The sequence below is a fragment of the Osmerus eperlanus genome, chromosome 2, assembly GCF_963692335.1.
Source record: "Osmerus eperlanus chromosome 2, fOsmEpe2.1, whole genome shotgun sequence".
In the NCBI taxonomy this organism is placed as follows: domain Eukaryota; kingdom Metazoa; phylum Chordata; class Actinopteri; order Osmeriformes; family Osmeridae; genus Osmerus; species Osmerus eperlanus.
Window position 1 is genome coordinate 8,633,145 of NC_085019.1, and position 19,421 is coordinate 8,652,565.

At 45.3% G+C, this 19,421-nt stretch overlaps 4 protein-coding genes across 11 annotated transcripts in view; 3 read left to right on the plus strand and 1 right to left on the minus strand.

Annotated features, from left to right (window-relative positions):
- Window positions 1-56: 56 nt before the first annotated feature.
- Window positions 57-1,891, plus strand: LOC134011542 (phosphoinositide-interacting protein-like). Its single transcript, XM_062451038.1, has 2 exons — window positions 57-143; window positions 330-1,891. Exon 2 carries the CDS (start codon window positions 345-347, stop codon window positions 732-734), a length of 390 nt encoding a protein of 129 aa, XP_062307022.1. The 5' UTR covers window positions 57-143; window positions 330-344; the 3' UTR covers window positions 735-1,891.
- Window positions 1,892-2,021: 130 nt separating this feature from the next.
- si:dkeyp-72e1.6 (transmembrane protein 238-like) lies at window positions 2,022-3,775 on the plus strand. The gene is made up of 2 exons (XM_062451037.1): window positions 2,022-2,834; window positions 3,278-3,775. Exon 1 carries the CDS (start codon window positions 2,296-2,298, stop codon window positions 2,815-2,817), a length of 522 nt encoding a protein of 173 aa, XP_062307021.1. The 5' UTR covers window positions 2,022-2,295; the 3' UTR covers window positions 2,818-2,834; window positions 3,278-3,775.
- An 832-nt stretch (window positions 3,776-4,607) lies between these two features.
- On the plus strand, window positions 4,608-11,402 carry rrn3 (RRN3 homolog, RNA polymerase I transcription factor). The gene is made up of 18 exons (XM_062451047.1): window positions 4,608-4,779; window positions 4,997-5,102; window positions 5,217-5,273; window positions 5,373-5,462; window positions 5,743-5,872; window positions 6,089-6,148; window positions 6,566-6,629; window positions 6,824-6,893; window positions 7,024-7,122; window positions 7,237-7,335; window positions 7,640-7,772; window positions 7,860-7,990; window positions 8,183-8,313; window positions 8,456-8,640; window positions 8,759-8,867; window positions 9,834-9,986; window positions 10,212-10,296; window positions 10,447-11,402. The coding sequence occupies exons 2-18, from the start codon at window positions 5,007-5,009 to the stop codon at window positions 10,597-10,599; spliced, it is 1,845 nt and encodes a 614-aa protein (XP_062307031.1). The 5' UTR covers window positions 4,608-4,779; window positions 4,997-5,006; the 3' UTR covers window positions 10,600-11,402.
- Window positions 11,403-11,622: 220 nt separating this feature from the next.
- si:dkeyp-72e1.9 (syntaxin-binding protein 4) overlaps window positions 11,623-19,421 on the minus strand; it is a 41,622-nt gene continuing 33,823 nt past the window's right edge. For 4 of the 8 annotated variants that reach the window (XM_062451042.1, XM_062451039.1, XM_062451040.1 and 1 more), the window contains exons 12-22: window positions 17,928-18,019; window positions 16,474-16,570; window positions 16,221-16,348; window positions 15,588-15,680; window positions 15,096-15,185; window positions 14,484-14,672; window positions 14,219-14,335; window positions 14,039-14,088; window positions 13,765-13,892; window positions 13,396-13,453; window positions 11,623-13,204 (exon numbers count right to left, since the gene is read on the minus strand). In XM_062451042.1, the coding sequence (XP_062307026.1) occupies window positions 13,147-13,204; window positions 13,396-13,453; window positions 13,765-13,892; window positions 14,039-14,088; window positions 14,219-14,335; window positions 14,484-14,672; window positions 15,096-15,185; window positions 15,588-15,680; window positions 16,221-16,348; window positions 16,474-16,570; window positions 17,928-18,019 (1,100 nt within the window). In that variant the 3' untranslated portion in view covers window positions 11,623-13,146. Of the gene's footprint in view, window positions 13,205-13,395; window positions 13,454-13,478; window positions 13,646-13,764; window positions 13,893-14,038; window positions 14,089-14,218; window positions 14,336-14,483; window positions 14,673-15,095; window positions 15,186-15,587; window positions 15,681-16,220; window positions 16,349-16,473; window positions 16,571-17,927; window positions 18,020-19,421 lie in introns of those variants that run through there. The other 4 variants (XM_062451041.1, XM_062451045.1, XM_062451046.1 and 1 more) reach the window with 2 other exon arrangements.

Here is a 19,421-nt window from a genome sequence, read left to right on the forward strand (position 1 = left end):
GTGGGCGTGGCTTTGGCCAGAGCAGTGGGTTTGGCAGCAGTAGGGCAGAGAATCCAAATATCACTTATCTGAGCACAGGACCGCCACTGATTAACAGCGGGTAAAGAGACGAAAAAGAGCAGCCTTCAGATTACTGAGAAAAGGTAAGAAAAGACAGAATCATCTTTATGAGAAATCTTTCTTCATCTTTCTTGAATCACATTATTGATTTGAGTTACATGACAAATGGGTTGATAGAACCAATTGATGTCGAAGTTGGTGTACTTATTATGTGTCTACTACTCAAGTGACGTGTGAGTGTACTCTTCTATCACTTGATTTGTCCATAGCACTCAAAGCTCAGGATGCTCTCCACAGTGGTCATCATTTCCGAAATGGAGCACTCCGGGCAGGATGCAGAGGCATCTTCCCCGCTGAACCCCAACCCTGCTGGGCTCACCCTCCAGCCCCATGCACCTAACCTACAGTGCTGGTCCCACTTCCATAAGCCCATCTTGGCCATCCTGATTGGGGGGCTGCTGTTTGGTTCAGGCACGGCTCTGTCCCTGCTATACTTCACTCAGATGGGAAACGTACCCTATCTGCTAGGGCCTCTCCTGCTGTCGGTGGGTCTCATGTTCTTGGTGACGGGGCTCGTGTGGGTGCCCGTGGTGAAGCAGAGTCTGGAACACAAGGCACTGACTAAGGTCAACGATGGCAAGGGGAGCCAGCTGGAGCAGCAACAGCACTTATAGCCTCTGACTGGACTGAAGTCGATCATGTCAGTGTGTGTGCAAGTGTGTGTGCATTTGTGGGTTTCATACCAAATGAGTTAAGTAAATTGGGCCTCTCAATATGCAACAAGCTGAGTGGATATAATGCTGACAGAAGTGGTCGTTATTCAGTATCTACCATCACATCTGTCTAGATTGTTTCTGTAGTCTACATGAATAGAATGTACTCTTTATTCATTGTAAATAGCGTAGAGAATCTTATTTTCTTAATATGGGCAAGTACAATCTCCTCCCTAAAACAAGGGAACATTCCGTGATTGTTCTGTTGGAGTATTAACATCATTTTCTGCTTCCCATCTGTTTGATTGTGATCTATAAGGGTTTGCCCTGTTTTATTTTCTACCATAATCTGCTGTTTTCATTGTAGCTGCTGTTCTGTGGTGGATTTGTAAATCCTCATAAATAGGATTAGGGGGCAGAGAAATGCAACTGGACATGACTGGACTTGATTGCTGAGGTTATGATGGACACATGGGCATCCATGTTCCTATCTAAGAAATTCAGGATGGGAATTATCTACCCTTTTATGTTTCTAGGTCAGAATTATTGTGTTCCCATCTGCCCGTGTTTAAAATGCAATCAAATATACAGCCAAATTAGAATTCAGTTATTAAGTGTGTCCAAACATTTCACAAACCTAACATAATATGTTGATCTGGTTGATTTGTCAACGTCCTTTTGTTTGTTTTCAATAGTTCAACATATTTTAGTGTTGCATTTTTCAGTTTACTGTAAAATCCTAGTCTGTTTAAATTACTGTTTATTTATTAATGTATCTTACGTCAACTGTGAAAATGAGGTTTATTTTAAATTGAACTTAATCTCCCTTTTCCTTAAGTGGTGACATGAATTTCTCTGATCAACTTTGTGAGTCAAATGCAATTCTGGCTTCAATTGTGTTCAAGTCTATCTTCATGTCTTTCTTCATGACTTTACATGTCATGCAACGACCTGTAACTATTGTGTATAATTAAATATGTTCAGATTAGAGAAGCACAATATGATATTCACACAACTTGTCTTGTGACTGTTAACTGTTCTAACAGTCGTACTATGCACAGGTGTGTGGGATGTGACTTCGCTCTGCCATGTATAACAGTATAACCCTAGTGTTGCCTTCGTAGGTCAAATTGGGACATTTTTGACTGCACCAACAGCAACTACCAAGCAACGTGAATGAAACATTCAAATATTGACTTTGTTAGCATTATACCTATAAACAAACCTATACAAGCATGTTGTTTTGGTTTGTTCAACCTCTTCCTTATGTCTCTGCTGTCTAACTGTAGTCTACCCTGTAAATGACCCCCCCTCTTTCCCCTTCACCTGGTAACCACGCCACTCCTTTTTGCGCCATGTGGCAGGTAGCAGAATAGCGGTGAGTTTCCTCACCTGTCTCACCTTACCTACGAACGCCACACTTTGAAACACTAGCCAACCATCGCATACTACCAGGAAACGAACCGCAAATGATTTTACGTTAGGTAAACTGAATATTGTTAACTCCAAGAAACTTGGTATCATGGAACCGACTTATCGTGGTCTGGGGCGCTGTTCATGCGCCTTTTGGTTGGCGGTGGCTTTCGACATATTCGGATTGCTTATTCTTTTAATCGGCGTGTTTGCTGATGTGTTCTTCTATGACTTTTTAATTTATGCCGGTGCCATAATAATTTTCCTGAGCCTCATCTGGTGGGTGTTTTGGTACACGGGCAACATCGAAGTGCCCCCCGAGGAGTTGGAAGATGACGTCGGGTTGTTGAAAAAGAACCGGGGTATCGCAGGTGCGGTGAGGCGTCTTTCCAGCCGTTTCTCCAGCGGCATCAGGAATTCGCTGCGTCGCACCGGAGGCCCCCCTCGTGGACGAGGCACGGCAGCAAATAGGACAGGAATCGGGATGTCATTACGCACGAAGGATGCCCAACCGGAGCCGCCACCAGTCACCCTGGCTATGGGGCAAGATGAGAACGTGCAAACTGTGTCTGAAGCCGTGGATAACGACAAACATGTCTCTGACACAACCACCGAGACTGGGGCCATATGATGTTGTAGGCTTTAATAGTGAGTCTGTTAGGAACTCATTTGTTTTAGTATCCTAGTTAATACAGTTTTACAAAAAACAGCATGTGGGCCTAACCCTAAACCTAGGCTACTAATTGTAACACAAAAAGCTATAAATAACTTTAATTTAAAGTAGTATTTTTTATGGATCTAAACAGTAATCGATTTATTTTACAAATGTATTACAGTTTTCAGGTTTTCTTGTGTTTTAACTACTTTCCACTGAGGAAAAGATTTTGGCCTACAATAGTCCCTAACATGACATCTTATCATTTTGTTAACGATTAACCTCAGAATGGCTACACCAAGCCCTGCTATTACAATAAAAGTGTGCGAGATTGGTGGTTAGACCTGGTACTGAAGCAATGACTTATACAATGAAGTAAAAAAGACAAAAACAAAAAACATATTTAACTAATTTGATGTCTCATTCTTTCCAATAGATGGAAGATTCGATGGAAGATTACATATCTCGATGTTTACAAGCCTCCTCAAGTGTTCTTATGCAAAATGTATCTTTTTTTATACAATTTGTAACGATTGTTTTTATTTGTATAATTAAATGTAAATAATTGTATTGAATTGAAATAGTTTTTCTGTTTATTGATGCTGCCTGTCTCAGTTTAAAAGGACCTTAAAGGCTTGAGGAAATATGTTATTTTTGTGTTCACTTCTTGTGTGCTTAATGCTCCCAGGGACACCCTTTGATAAGAACCACACCTCAACGACCTTTAAACCCATTTTATTATTCTGACTTCCTGTTTCTCACTTCTGTGTCTCCAAAATGGGATCAAATGCTTCTGTCTTAAGATCGCTCGCTCGCGCATACACACACACATTTTCTTTTTTACATAGATTACTGCTTTCTGTGTTCATCAACATTCCGTGACTGAAGTTGAAGGAGTATAATTAAACTGGATTTTTAGACCACATTGTGCTTGTGTAAAATAAATCATTCATCACATTACATGCAGGTTTTGCTACCCCATACAATTCAACAGCCACAACTGATAGGACTATAGATGAATATGCTCCAATTTGCCTATATTTGATTGGTTTAGCAACATGGGCAAAAATGTGTAATCAAAATGGTAAGCACATAAACTGCTGCCTATATCTGCTGAAATGAATCACACTAGCCAATGAGATTACATCGCCTCACAGCAAAATGGTCCTGGGATTCCTTCAGCACTGTTCTGCTCAGATGTCTTCTAGGCCTTTTTGTGTGGAGTTTGCATGTTCTCTCAGTGCTCACATGGGTTTCCTTTGCAAAAAAAACCCCAAATAAAAACTTGCAGAACAGATTGCTATCCTGCCCATGTCCTTGGTCAGGTCTGGACTTGGCCCCAGGTCACAGTTGATATGGCTGCTCTGTGCTTCTGGCTGCCCTTGGAGGTAGGACAGCAGGATGGGGAAAAGCAGAGAAACCATTTCTCCAGCATAGCCTATGTGTGTGTGTGTTCTGGTGTGGCCAATCCCTGCACTCGTGTGTCACATAGTGTGTTCACTAAATGTTTATTATTTTTCAATTAAAGCACGATGTGTAATTTTTACATTAATATGATTTTAGACAAGTCTTGGATTAGACCTATTTTTATTTCTAGGGGAAAACAAATCCCTTTCCGAGGCTGGTGTCCAAGCTTCTGTGTTCCAAATGTGTTCATTTCAACGTTTCGTATTTCTGGCTCCTTCAGACAGCTCTGGAAGACTCTCGTTTGGCGTTGTGGCTGTAGATGGCAGTGTGTCAATTTGTTCAATCCAGATTTATCCTAGCGAAGAAGAGAATAATCCCATTCACTTCCGTAAATACCCTCGAGCTCCATTTTCTCTTCCTGTTGTGAAATGTGACAGCATTGGGAATGCACATGTTTCATGTCTTCTCAAATAAAGATAATAATACATCATCTATTGAAGTGCATTCGTGCCCCACTGTTTTTCTTGATAGGTAAGAACACATCTTTACAATACCGACCCTTAAATGATCTATTCTAAGACACTCAAAGTAGCGTTAGATAGCTTGTAGCAAGATAACTCGAATCATTGCTATTGTCGCTGCATTAGCTATGAACACTAGCAGTGCCAATTGGATAGCGTTAGCCACATCGATCATTTTATACACTAACGCTACATCCAGCCTACGTTGTGTAATTTTTCAATCACAGCACATAAATCATGGAGATAGAGGGCCGTGATTTTATGAACAGTCCCCCAATGAAGACGGTGAGGTTTGGGGGCAATGTTGTGGACACTTTAGCCAAGTTTAAAAAGGTGAGTCTCAAAAGTCTCGTTTAGTTTGTCGGATATTTATAACAATAAAAAAAACTAAAATCGAAAGCGCTTAATGGGTTATGTAGCATATTCTCTTGACACTGTATTTAACAGGGAGACACGAGTGACTACGAGTTGCTGAAACATCAGCTGGCAGATCCAGATATAAAAGTAAGAGAGACGCTGATCAACGATCAAGGAAATGTCCATTACTGGGAACCAGCATTACGAAAAAAAAGTATATGAAATTAATTTCTTTTTTCGTGACAGGATGCTCAAATTATCAATTGGCTGCAGGAATTTCGGAATTGTGTAACCCAACTCAGTAAAGACCATGAACAGCTGATCTATACAGTTTTGGTGAGTATGGGACGTCCACCAAATGCCATTAGTCTAAACTGTCATGCAGTCATCTGTGTTCTAAATTGCTGATTTTAATGTGTGCAACTGAGACACTCAAAATGCAGGATGCATTATGCAGCTACATATTTACCAAATGGTACACAGCTATCTTGTGTCATGTTTGGGATTGAGTTGAGAAAGACTTTTAGTTTCAACCTGTAGCGGAATATGTTTTACTCGTTAAAGTCATCTATGTACAGTAGGCCATTACCATCCCTTTCCTGTTTGTCTGGTCCAGAGGCTGCCTTGGTTGGGCCGGAGCCCGGCCGTGGTGGAGGAGTACCTGGCCTTCCTCAGCAACCTGGTCTCAGCCCAGACGGTCTACCTCCGTGCCTGCCTCAAGATGGTGGTCTCTAACTTCATCCCCAGTGAGTAACTGTTGTGGTGTGTGTGCTTCTTTAACCACAGGAAACCCAGCTCTTAAAGGAAAGGCACATATTCTAGTTGAAGTGTGTATTGTTAGATTGATCTTTAGTACTATGGCTGTCTTGTTTAGTGTTTCATATGCTCGCCAAACCGTCGTTATCATTGAATGGTGAATGGCTGTAATGTTCTTTCTGTGATCTGTTTTTTTTTTTTTTTAGAGAGAGTGAAGATCTGTGAAGGTGGCGTGGATTTCTCAGATTCAGATGATGAAAACGAAAGTAGGTACAGATCTTATGGCAATCTCCCGTCAATACAATATCAGGACACGGTTCATCAACATTTAGACCTGTGCTGTCTTTGTTCGTGACATGACAATGTGCATTGTAATACAAGGCTTGCTCACCCTTTTTAGGGAAAGGTAGAGTTAACGTGCTTCTAAAGTGGTTGAAGATTGAGGATTATGAGATGGGAGGTGAGGTGTAGATAAGGACTGAAGGGGGGCACTCTAGCACTGGTGACAAACCACCAGCACAGGAAGTCGACCCTAATCATGTTTGTTCTTGTTGTTAGTTGGTGCAAGACCGACCAGCTGTCCGGTTCCTGTTGTGGATGTCTCTGTTATGAGCCTTTATGGAGACTGTATCATATTTTAAAATAAATATTCAGAGTATTTCTTCCCATCTTGGTTTGCATAGACCTTCCCAGGACCTTTGATCAGTGTCATCAGGCCTTGCAGGTCATAGCCAAATATGTCCCATCGTAAGTATCCCTCAGAACACACACACACACATACACACACAAGTCCAGTAATATCAATTTTGTGCATATCAATCCTAATATCCTACCAAATAAACAGCAAAGTGTTTCACCACTGTTGGTGGAGAACCTGGACTCATGTTTGATTCGGTTATGGTAAACGTTTCACGGCAATATGAGATTCTCTCTTATTTCAGCACCAGCCGTTTCCTGACGCCTATTCTGACTGAACATTTCCCCTTTGTGCAGAAGTCATCAAGAACACTGGTACGTCAGTAGGACTAGCCATAGCTATGTATTACATCTATGGCTACAGACTTGGATGTTGTCAATTCTTTGTGCGTAGTGTCACAATGCGTCCAACGAGTCCAACAGTCGAGTGTGCTTCCCCCCGCAGGAATGTTACGTCCATAACCTCCTGAGGATGAGCGTGTACATCCCTGCTCTCCGACGAGATGTCCTGGAGCTCATCTTCAGCAAAATGCTCAAACTAGACGTGAGTCGCTATATCGAGCTTCGTGTCTCTGGACGTTTTTAACACTTGGGTGCGTAACCATTTGGAGGAGAGGGAGTTTGTGTGCATGTCTGATTGAACCTGCCGGGTGTCTAGGTGAGCGCCCCGCGGGAGGAGATAGAGGAGATGGAGGAGAACGCTCTACACCAGGAGGTGAAGGGAGGAGAGCAGCTGGAGGAGGGACTGTTTGATATGGTACGTTGTTAAGAAACACCCAACACGTGGCTCCTTGTGTCTTGAAACTTCAGGAGCTACGTGCCATTCAGTGCTAGGTCAATAAGAGGGATCTTGGACCAACACATTATATCATTTCTTTCCATTAATTTCTCTGTCTATCTCTCTCTCTTTCTCTCTCTATCTCTCTCTCTCTGTCTCTCCTTGTGTCTGTCTGTCTATTTCCATCCATCTCTCTCTCTGTCTTACTCTTTCTCACTCTCTGCCTCCCTGTCTCTATTTCTGTCTCTCTGTGTCTCCCTCCCTCTGACTCTCTTTGTCTCAGGATGAGGACGTGTCAGACCCTAAGTCTTCAGCGCCAGTAGGGGCATGTGTAATGGCCCATCCAGTGGCTGATAGGCTGGACACACTCATGACTGTGCTGCTGGCCTACATCAAGGACATTTGCCACAGCAATGGTGAGCCGACAAGCACACATGGGCACACACAAGTCTGCCTCAGGACATTCAGCATCCCATAGATGACACACTCCTTTTTCCTGGCAGGTATTCTGGAAGTGGAGAGGACTAAGGAGTTCTACAAAGACCTGGTGTGCGTGTTTGACAAGCTCATCCTGCCCACACACGCCTCCTGTCATGTGCAGTATTCCCTCTTCTACCTCTGCAGCTTCAGACTGGTCAGTAAACCGAGCGCACCTTTCTGTACAGTGAGGAGTCTCAACAAAACTTGTTTTTTTTCTTTGTATCCCCTGGGATCCTTGCATTTGTTATCCTCTTTTCTTATTATCCTTGCATTTGTGAAGATGTGAGTCAGACATCCTTGCAGTGTTTTTTTGTCAAGTAACGGATCGTCGTTCCCTCCGTGTCAGGCGCTGGCGGAGGCCTTCCTGGAGCACCTGTGGAAGATTATCCAGAGCCCAACCCAGCCTCCTGTCCTGCGCCAGGCCGCCGCTGGCTACATGGGCAGCTTCCTGGCACGAGCCAAATTCCTCCCTGTGGCGTGAGTGTGTCTCTCTTGTTAGCCCCAGGCCCTCAAACGAGGCTTAATCTTATTTAGCGGACGTAGGAGAGGAGACATGAGTCCACTGTAGACCACTGCGACACGCCCTGACCTGTCGGATCTGTCTGCCCTCTCCCTACAGCACTGTGCGAGCATGTCTGGACCTGCTGTTGCCGTGGATGCACCTGTACATCGACAGCCAGGACTCTGGGACTCGGGCCTACTGTGACATCAGCCTGCACGGGCCATTCTACACCATCTGCCAGGCGGTTTTCTACACTCTCATCTTCAGACACAAGAGCATCCTGGAGGGTAACATGAAGAAAGGTAGGTCTGGGAAGCATGGTACTGGAGACCAGGGGGGTGATGGGTACTCGGCCTCACACAGAAAGGCGTTCACTGTTAAGTCTGCCAGTCTTTACACCTGTGTGTGTGTGTCTTCCAGGGCTGGCGTACCTCCAGAGCCTGAACCTGGAGCGGGTGGTGATGTGCCAGCTCAACCCTCTGAAGGTCTGCCTGCCTGCAGTCACCAACATGTTTGCTGCAATCACCAGGTATACTGAGATAATATTGCAAGACTAGAGGAAAACGCTAGGGTGGCTGTTATGTCAGAGCTTCCATTAATGATCCTACCTCTAAAGTGAGAACTCAATTTCCTTAACATGTCCTAGGTCTGCATGATTCTTTTACATTACATTTACATTTAGTCATTTAGCAGACGCTCTTATCCAGAGCGACTTACAGTAAGTACAGGGACATTCCCCTGAGGCAAGTAAGGTGAAGTGCCTTGCCCAAGGACACAACATCATTTAGCACAATCGGGAATAGAAAACAGGCAACCTTATGATTAATAGACCGATTCCCTAACCGCTCAGCCATCTGAACTACTAAATACATCTTCTATTGCAAGAACTGTTTAAATCATGTTTTCATATTAACATTCATTGTTCAAAGGCTGTTGAGTCCCTAATTGAATTGGTTCAGTTCTGTCACAGTCACAGATTTAACAATTTATTGCGTTTATTGGTGTGTCTTTGGGGGTTTGGTTAAATCTAGGGGGAACTCCCTACCTTGGAGCATAGCTAGCATAGCACAAGTACATAACACATAACAAGGCAGGGAGATTTGAATAAAAGATCCCCCAGTGGACAGGAATCATTTCAAACTTTAAGTCGAATTTTAAACAAGCAACTGAAAGCTTCACAGAGCATTAACAACATCTTGTAGTGATGATACAGAAGAGAGTATGGAGGATCTGGAGATGGTGGAGGGTAGCAGCAATTGCACAAAATGCAGTTACATGGCAATGGATGATGTGTGAGCATGTGTGTCCGAGTCCTCTGAAAGGGAAGGCCTGGACCTTCAATGAGCACACCTGTAGTTGATTGCGTGAGTGATATCAGCTGATGACATGACGCGCTGCCCGAGTGGCATGCCAGAACTAGCTCCGCCCATAATGCCATAATGGGACATAGCCGTTAGCTGCGGTTTGAACCGGAAGTTGTTTTCTGTGTTTCCAGGAAATACCAGCTGGTTTTCTGTTACACCATCATCGAGAGGAACAACCGGCAAGTCCTGCCTGTGGTCCGCAGCTCGATAGGCGGCGACTGCGTGTCCACCAACACCAACCCCCTGGACAGCGTCTTCCCTTTCGATCCCTACATGCTGAAGAGGTACAACAGAGTAGAGACCGCTTCAGCTTCGGAGCTCACTGAAAAAAAACTTTTGTGAATGTACCTGTCTGTGTTTGTGTACGGTAGCTGTGAGTCAGTGTTTGTTGGGGAAGAAAAGATATCTGAGATGGTGTAGTGATTGTCTGTAAATCTGTTGGGGTGTGGTGATTGGCTGTAAATATGATGGGGTGTAGTGATTGGCCGTGTGTGTTCCCTCCTCCCCAGGTCTGGCTCTCTTATTGCGCCGCTCTACCAAGTGTGGGAGGAGCCAGCTGAGACAGAGGTGCACTCTACCAAGAGGGTCCAACGGGTAAAACACCATCTTAGATGGAATAGATTACATGAACTATTAATTTATATTTTTATATTATTAAGTAATTACTATTAGATTCTGTATTACATACAAATCGATTGTGTATTGCATATTATATCCATTCATTGTTTTGTTTTTTGGTCTTAGTGCTCAGCTGAGGATGAGGATGACTTCCTGCATGGGGAGACTCCGCAGATGGAGGGGGTTGTTGGTATGACTCCTGGCTCCTATGAATCCCACCTCCGCAGCCCTAGCAGTGTGGGCTCGCCCCCCATCGCCTTCCTCCAGAGACCTTTCTGAGTCCACCCCTCTATCCACCTTGGATATGGACTATTACACTCCTCACCCCTCCTGTCTTAGAAATGAGCAATTCCATTACCTCTCATTTGCTTCCTACAAAGACTCCTACAAGCAGACCTTTCCCATACCTCCCACAGCTATCCTTTGTGCCCAAGATTACAGAATTATATTGGAAATCCTCTTCTCGGTTTGTATTATTTTCAAACCACCTAAACAGAACTGATGGACCCCACGTCAGACAGAAAAATGTCTGCAAGGTCTCTTTTTACTGTAGGACCCAAAAGAATTGTGTCCCACTGTTAAATGAGTATGGAATTATCTGTCAAAGACATGTTTTAGAGGCATTGTTGTGTTGTCATGCTCTGAAACCTCTTGTGTGGTGCACCACCTGCAGGAGACTGTACAGTGATCAGTCTTCTCAGTCAATAGTTGAGGTTTTTGGAATTTTGGAAACCTGTTATACAGCATTGATCACTTTTCAATCAAGGAAAGTCACTTTAATAATAATTTAAAAAAAGTGCTAGCCTCAGTGGGTAAACTTTAAGATATGTTGTCTTGAATAAGGTTAACTATTTACTGTTCTTTGACTATTTTTTTGTGGTTTTGGTAGGCTTCTCTGATGTAGGTTGACAGAAAAACATTTGTATTTCCACTAACAATGTACTTGCAGGGCCGTGAATACAAGTTATTTTGTGAACCAGGCAAGTTATTTATAATCCCATCCCTAGTTTTTACAATGGAATTATATTTTGAAAAATAATTGTTTAATTATTACTGTATTAAACAGTTATTTTCTTTCCAAATCCTGTTTCCTTTATTTCCTCTATGATGCGATGAGCATGAACCAAGAAAAAACCTCACAGATGTGTGTTGTTATGATGAGCTAAAAAAAGAACAATGCAAGCTGCTGGTCTTCTGCTGTTTTACACAAGCCTTCAGCCTACATCAACCTCCTTGGCCTACGTTGACCTTTAAAACCCAGTTATGTTCTCAAGACCACACAAGAAGGCGAAGAGGCAAATAATTAGGTTATTCCTTTAATAAAAACAATAAAATCAAGATAATGAGGCCACACATAAGATGCAATCTAGTTCAATTACAGGGCTACAAGTCAGTATTTCTTGAAAGCATGTGCAGTTATCAATATAAACAAAATAAATCTTACACATTTAGTCTACATTGTTATGTTAGATGGATCTCTGACCTTTCTCAATTCTTTCAAACATGTATCTTACAGCCTTGTTTACACATAAGTATTGCTTTGTTTATTTTTATTCCAGTAAACCAAATCTCATCAAATCCCCTCTCATCCTAGGATGTGGAAGACAAGGTGAAAACCAGAACCATGCAGGGACAGTTTGCCACAGATAAGGATGATTGACAAGCACTAGCTAGCAGTATCCCTCCTGTCGGCTACTTCATTTCCTTCACCCCTTTTTCATAACCACTAAATGGTTCTGACATGGACATTTCCACACAAAAATAGTTCATAATTTTCTTTCTTTCCTATGCTTTATTTCTTACAACCCTTCAATCATGTGTACAATCTTCATGAAGATGAGCCATGATGGAACAGAAATGAGTGAATATTCACAGAACTCTACAGTTTGTCCTGCTGGGTACAGTATCTGTCAAAGAAACTAGTTTTTGTCTGCCTGGAGTGGGTGTGTCTGTGTTGGTCCAAAAAGCAAATTTGGACAGAGGATGTAGAACAAGAGGGTTTCGGTCTGCAAGATTTACAAGGTTTATAACAGCAACTGCAAACATCTCGTCATGGTGCATGTCCTACAGCTTTTTTCTGTCTCAAATGAAAGAAAAAAATGTGTTTCCAGTACAAAATCTTCAAAATATTTTAGTCAGAGCACTTCTTGTAGGGACATCTGTACAAATGCACACCATATCAAATGATGAGACGCTTGGATGAGGGCACATCTTCCTAATCACCCTGAAGTTCTCATACACAAATGCAGCAAAATAGCTGTAGCGCTACAGACAGCAAGGCTAAGCTCCAATACTCTACCATGGCTTCTTTGTCTTGCCTCCTTGTATCCTTGAAAACCACTGATCAAAATGGAGTGGTCGAGAAACACTCAGGAGACAAGAGAAGGAGGTCACGTTAGGAGTGTTGTATATGCATCACACTACAAGCTTTTGTTCTACAGCAAGACCTTAGTGCCATGCTGCACTGTGTCTAGATGTCTGCCTGACCATCATTCCACCTTTCCTCTGCTGTTCAGCCAAATGCAAAACATCGAAACAGAAATGTAAATACATACACAGCTGTAATAGAAAACAGAAAAGGACTTTGATAACACTTATGTGGTTAATCGGTGAAGCAGTTCCCACACCCAGGCCACCAATACATATGTTGGAAGAGTTGATGTTAATCATTTCTAAAAGCGCGCTGGATAGCTTCACAGTTTGTCTGTCTGTCTAAAGGATTCGAGTTTGAAGTTCAGTCAGTCAAGCAACAGTGTTCATGGACCCAGTCCCCCAGCCACGGTGTTCTCCCAAGTTCTCCCGACGTTCTCCCAATGTTCTCCTGGTCTACACATGGCGCTTATCTTTGGCTGTAGCGCCGGACAGGGTCGTCCTAGCCCGTGAACTGAAGAGATTTAAGGAAAAGGAACACTGGTCAGTACCAGAGCCATGTAAAGTTGACATGGTCAGTACTGAAATAGGTGACCAGTACAACCATCCAGAACTCTGAATGTTTTGTACACAGTGTACAGCTGCAGAATAGCCATCACAGAATGCTGACACAGCCGGTAGCTTATCCTGGGTGTGAATACTCACTCTGCACCTGCAGCCACACTCTCATCAGCGACGAGTCTCTCCGAATCACTCAGCAACTCTGCAGCGTGGGAAAGGTAAAACTGCACTTAGTTGTTTCTATTTTTAATATATACATTTTTTTTGGTGGACATTAATACCTGTGTTATTTTTCGTAGAGAGGCAGGACATGTAGGGGAGAGAGAGAAGGGATGACATGCTGCAAAGGACCCAGGCTGGATTCAAACCCAGGCAGCTGCAGTAAGGCCCTTGCCTAAATGGTACACACTCTTATCCAGTGAGCTACCAGGGGACCCCTTCTAAGTTATTTCTGTGTGACAGAATCCCAATGTGGTCAGAGATATTTCGGTAGCGGTCCTCTCTCTTCCTCACCTGGGTCTTCAGTGAGAGCCTGTACTCCCTCCACCAGTTCTTTGGCCTCGGTGGCGAGCTGGAAGGCTGGGTCTGGGATGGGCGACGGAGTGTCAGGACTGTCAGTGGCTGGAGAAGTCCTGTTACTCCTGTAGGAAAACACACAGAAACACACACACATACCAGCATGAACCTGACTGTAGTCACTTTACATTGTGTTTAGTGTTCCTATAGAGCAGAAGGAAGATTCCATAATGGCTACAGGATAATACAGTGTGTCGAAAACTTCTCTTACCCATTATCAGTCCCAAACAAGCGGGGCGTGGTGAGCACTTTGTGAACATTCTGAGGAAACGAAGGACAACCGGCCGATTAGCGTTGTTCAAGGTGAGACAGTCGGTTTGCTAAGGAAGGCCCCTCGAGGGCAGCGGTGCGTGACGGGAGACGGACGAGAGGTAACGAGCGACTCGCCTACCTGTGCAAACCCCAGCAGCTTCTTGTTGGAGATCTCCAGGTGTTTCCTGCTCAGCTCCGACTTCCTCAGCTGACAGTCGACGGCCGTCATCCTCCTGGTCAGCTCCATCACGTCCTCCTGTCGCGGCGACAACATCCACAGTCAGTCTGTAACACGCTACCCTACACGTCGTCCGTCGAGAGGGACCAGCCTCAAACCCAAAGCGGGGCGGCTGAGGCTGATAAAGGGCGGGATGGGGACGGCGGGGGCCCCCCGTGTCTCTTACCTTGGTGGCCTCCAGGCTGCGGGGCTTCTTTCCAGGCAGCTGGCTCTTCAGGTCTCGGATCTCAGCCTCCAGCAGCTGGATCACCTCCTCGTAGTCCTGCTCGGCGCTGTTGGTCTGTTGCCGCGCCGCCTCGGCCACCTGCAGGCGGCCCTTCAGGCGGCTGTTCTCCTCCACCGTCGCCGACGCTATCTGGAGGGGGAGACGGGTGGGGGGGGGGGGGGAGACGGGGTGGAGGGCAAGATGAGTCGACATGGAGGAGGACACGCCGTCAAACACTGAGTAGTCATATTATTGCATGTAAACAACCGTAAACACTACATTTACATTTTAGTCATTTAGCAGACGCTCTTATCCAGAGCGACTTACAGTAAGTACAGGGACATTCCCCCGAGGCAAGTAGGGTGAAGTGCCTTGCCCAAGGACACAACGTCAGTTGGCATGACCGGGAATCGAACTGGCAACCTTTGGGTTACTAGCCCGATTCCTTCACCGCTCAGCCACCTGACTCCAGTAGTCGTCTGCTATGAACCCACAGAGCACACGTTTCTGTTCCCGGGAAGATAGACAGACTGAAATGGGAGGTCCTCCAGTTCGAGCGTGATGGTCCCTCACCTCTGAGGTCTTCTGGAGCTCGTCCTCCAGGCTTTTCTTGCTGTGCTCCGTGTCCTTCAGCAGGACCTGTGGCGTGTGGACATGAGAATGCTAAACTGGCTGTGAGTAAAAGTCTGGATTGAACGCTGTATTCCAGTGATGTGATGAGACAGTGATGGGGGGGATGGGTGGGGGGCGCTAGTGTTGGCACGGTAGAAATTGGCCTCCGATACTGATACTAAGTAAAGTATCACGGCACCTGATGTTGAAGCGATTCGAATGATTTGTAGAAAAAAAGGGGGTTTAAGCCTTTTTCTGTGGCCACGAGGGTGTGACTTCGCGCCCGGGCCTGCTTGTCTCAAAGACACATAAGAGTATCGTACCCCCCCCCCTTCTAGATGCCAGTGTAGTACAGCTGCTAAAAAAAACTGTACCTCGGTATGGTACCAGTACCGGTTTACCGTGCAACACTGGTCGGGGGAGAGGGGAAGGGGGGGAGGGGGATATGTTCACCTTCAGCTGCTTCATCTGGATCTGCAGGTGCTTGACCTCGGTCTGGAACTGCTCCAGCTCCTCGCTGCTGTAGCTGCACTCCGACTCGTACGTCTTCATGCACACCACAGGGAGGTCATACAGGGTGAGAGTGTGTGTGTGTAGGTGTGTGTAGGTGAAGGTGTACCAGGCGAAATATGTTTATCTGGACATTTTAGTGTGCGTGTGGCATTTTGCAGCCAATGAGCAAGGCTGTTAGAAGAATGGCAGGGTGTGTGTTTGTGTGATTATTCCCCTCTGTTCAGCACTCGCTTGAATACAAACCCACACGCTCACACACACTCATACAGATAGGAGACGCACATCCCTCGACAAACTGGCGTCTGACAAGGCCCTGTACAATGGAGGCTTTAAAAGCATTTAAATGACTGCTTGGCAGTCCCAGATCTCTTGTGCTTGCAAGAAATCGTCTCTATAAGGAACACACATTCTAAATCCCCCTCCACTGACTCCAAACCAAAGTATAAGACAACACAAAGTCTCCAAGTCAGGAGGTTCCCAGAGGACGCCCAAACACAAAGGTTACACTTTGGTTTTGAAATATGCATTGCAATCCCAGCAGTTTTTCTAATCCCCGATAGGGCGGGAGCTTACAGGAGAGTGGAAGGCGGAGGTGTCCATCAAGCTGGCCGCTTCATGATAGGAGAACATGAAGGGGCCCTGCGCTAGCCCCACCTCCTCAAGCTTCTCCTGGTAGATGTTCCGAGTGGCTTCTACAAAATCTGCCGGGGAACAAAACACAAAGGTACGTTACAAACATGTATGAACATGTCTGATATTGTATGAATGTATGATATTACTGACAACAACAGCCACAGCCAGGAGGCATTGGTGAGGTGAAGTGTACCTCCGTAGGACACGGTGCCCTGGGGGTCTGTGGTCAGACTCTGCCTCAGTCTCCTCTTCGTCTCATCTGTGATGTCCAGGCCCAGGTAGGACAGTGCCTGGCGGGGGGGGGGGGGGGGGGGGCAGAGTGGAGAGAGAGGGAGAGAGAGAGGGGGGGGAGAGAGATAGAGGGGGAGAGATATAGAGGGGGAGAGAGATAGAGGGGGAGAGAGAGGGGGAGAGGGGGGGAGAGAGAGAGAGGGAGAGAGAGGGAGAGAGAAATTGAGGCTCTGGAGATAACTTGAGGAGAATTCTTCAGGTTGGTACATCTAGTCTGTATATGTTTAAACACATGAGGTACAATGACCATAAGAGGGCAGTGCAACAACACCGTTCACCCGTCACCGGACAAACTCACCACATAGCTGCTAATCTTTACAACCATCTGCACACACACACACACACACACACACACCCATACCTACACACCCACCTGGTATTCTATTAATATCAGCAGTGTAGAAAGTACACTAAGTAGCACACACAATCCCCTCTCCGCCACAGTATATGCTGATGTGATGCAACGGCCCATTTGTGTTTTATATGTCGAATGTTTAGATACATTTTTGACCTCTACACTTCAACCCCTCTATTTCTTTATCTCTTTTCTGTGTCTCCATTCCCTGTCATTCCATCCCTATCCATGGTTTCTTCCCTGCAATGAATGGGCTTCAGAAGTAAACCACCAATAAACAACATTTAACTCAATTGTACTTTTTACAGTAATCATTTCAGATCTGTGTCAGGCATACTGTTCTTCAATGGGTAATCTCTCAAACTGTACGTCAATCCTCTCATAAAAGCAAAGCTCTCTCTCTCTGCATGTTTAGTAGCAAGCGGACAAATATAGATGGCATTGTGTCTGTGTGCAACATTAAAGTGCTCTCTTTCTCTCTCTGTCTCTCCTCCACCGTAATCCTATTAATGAATGGGTAGATTAGGGTCAACCACAGACTGAGCGGGATTGGGAGTAGATTAAAATCACTGCTAGACAACTGCACCAGGACAAAAAAGAAATATACAAGAGAGGAAGAATGGGGAAAAGATTGAAGTTAGTGCGCAGAGAGAGTGTGGGGGGTATAAGAGACAACAAGAGACAACAAAAAGAGACAGGAGAGAGAGACAGGTGCTAGGTATCTCCAGTACTAGGGGGTGTGCTGGCTGTGTGGCACCCCTGTAGGGGAGATGGTCAGAGCTGGATTAACCCCTTGATGTAATTCACCAGAAGGTATCCTTTCGGAAATGGTTAATCTGATCGGGTGGAGGGCACAAGGTCGGAAGTTAAAACAAAGACAAATGCTTCCACAGACAAACAGACAGACAGATACATATACAGATAGCCAGTACACTGACTGACAGACACATCCACTAGCAGGGACCCAAGTAGACACACATCCAGGTAAAACAGGCACTCACCAGATCAAGTTTTTCCGATCTGAGCCGTATATGGGGGTCAAGGGTGATCTTGGGTTTGGTTCCTGATGCTGCTCTCAGGGTGGGGGCTGAGCCTTTAGGAGCAGGAGATACACGCAAACAAACAAATACTGTGAGCATGTGTATTCAGCAGCTTCATGCCAGGTGCTACATTGCATCGGAACATATGCTGGAGGATGAACCTGGACCAAGGATAGGATGTGTAGGCAGAGAAAATACTGTATGTTAGGGTAGGTACTACAGGCGGAGATGTATACATATGTGTGAGGACACTAGAGGTGTTCAGGTACTGAATCATTCACTAAACCCATTGCAAACGAAGTTGTTATTGTTGGAGAGGGAGTGGACCAGTCACATGAGGAGAGAACCAATAGAAAGATAGACATACTTCTGAAGGGAGGGTGAGCGAGGATAGAGAGAGCTATACACAGTACAAAACACAAAGGGGTAGAAAGAGAGATTAAGAAAGAAAGAGGCAGAGGGAGAAGAGGAGAGAGGGAGATGAAAAGAGGTGGAGTTCTCTGCCCAGAATGGTGTGTTTGTGTGAGTGAATGTGTGTGTGTGTGTGTGTGAGTGTGCAACTCCAAGGGCGGGGCGACCCCCTGCTGGTGCGAGTATGAGATGATTGCTTCCCCCCTTCCCTTGCCTCCCATGCCCCACCTACGGATTTAAACTGCCTCCCCAGCGACAGAGATGATTGACAGGCCAGCTTCCGTGACAACAGCTGAGGGGCGGTTCAGAGGAACGTTAAGCTCAGCCATCGCGCAGACGCCATCAACACCACCACTCCTTCCGCTGTCCTCGCTATCCACCACCTCTCTCCTGCGTGGCCCTCAATCTTTTTCTACCCACCCTGCCCCATCCCTCTCTCTGTCCTGTAGCCACAGGTCTGACGCCCAACAAGTTTGTGTTTTGGTGTATTAAACAGGTGCCATGCTGCCGCCAGGGTTCTCAGTATCCTCTCCTCTGGTCTCTCATCTCCTCCGCCCCTCCTCATCTGCCCGACCCAGATAATCTCCTGACCAAATGGATATTCTCTCTGCATCATCTTGTTCCAAGACCAGACCCCCTGTCCTTCCCTGGCCTGTCCTGCCCTGTCCCTTGCCCTATATGTCACTACAATCCAGGAGAGAACTGTGTGTGTCTGTGTGTGTGTGGGTGTAATATTAATATCCTACGAGGGAAATACCACGATAGCACAAGCTTTAATCCGGTCACATGCATCTACCAGAAGGAGATAAAGATCAACAAGGTTTGTTAGAGTTCGCCTGACTACTGGTTGTACAATTAAGTAGCTTCTTTTTTTTTTTATCTTACAACCACATAACAAGCTGTCTGACATATGATTTTTTGATGTGATGCTGACCTACAGTTTATGCCAGTTTATTCAGTTCATGGGACCAGGATACTTGTTTGTCAAAGAAAAACCACAAAAATGAACCCTGCATATCTACGCTCTCTTCATCACACCTACAG

Coding starts and splice junctions, on each gene's coding strand:
- rrn3 (XM_062451047.1), top strand. CDS start 5,007: ATGGAGATAGAGGGCCGTGATTTTATGAACAGTCCCCCAATGAAGACG. Junction 5,463..5,742: donor AGCTGATCTATACAGTTTTG/GTGAGTATGGGA, acceptor TGTCTGGTCCAG/AGGCTGCCTTGGTTGGGCCG. Junction 8,868..9,833: donor ATGTTTGCTGCAATCACCAG/GTATACTGAGAT, acceptor CTGTGTTTCCAG/GAAATACCAGCTGGTTTTCT.
- si:dkeyp-72e1.6 (XM_062451037.1), top strand. CDS start 2,296: ATGGAACCGACTTATCGTGGTCTGGGGCGCTGTTCATGCGCCTTTTGG.
- LOC134011542 (XM_062451038.1), top strand. CDS start 345: ATGCTCTCCACAGTGGTCATCATTTCCGAAATGGAGCACTCCGGGCAG.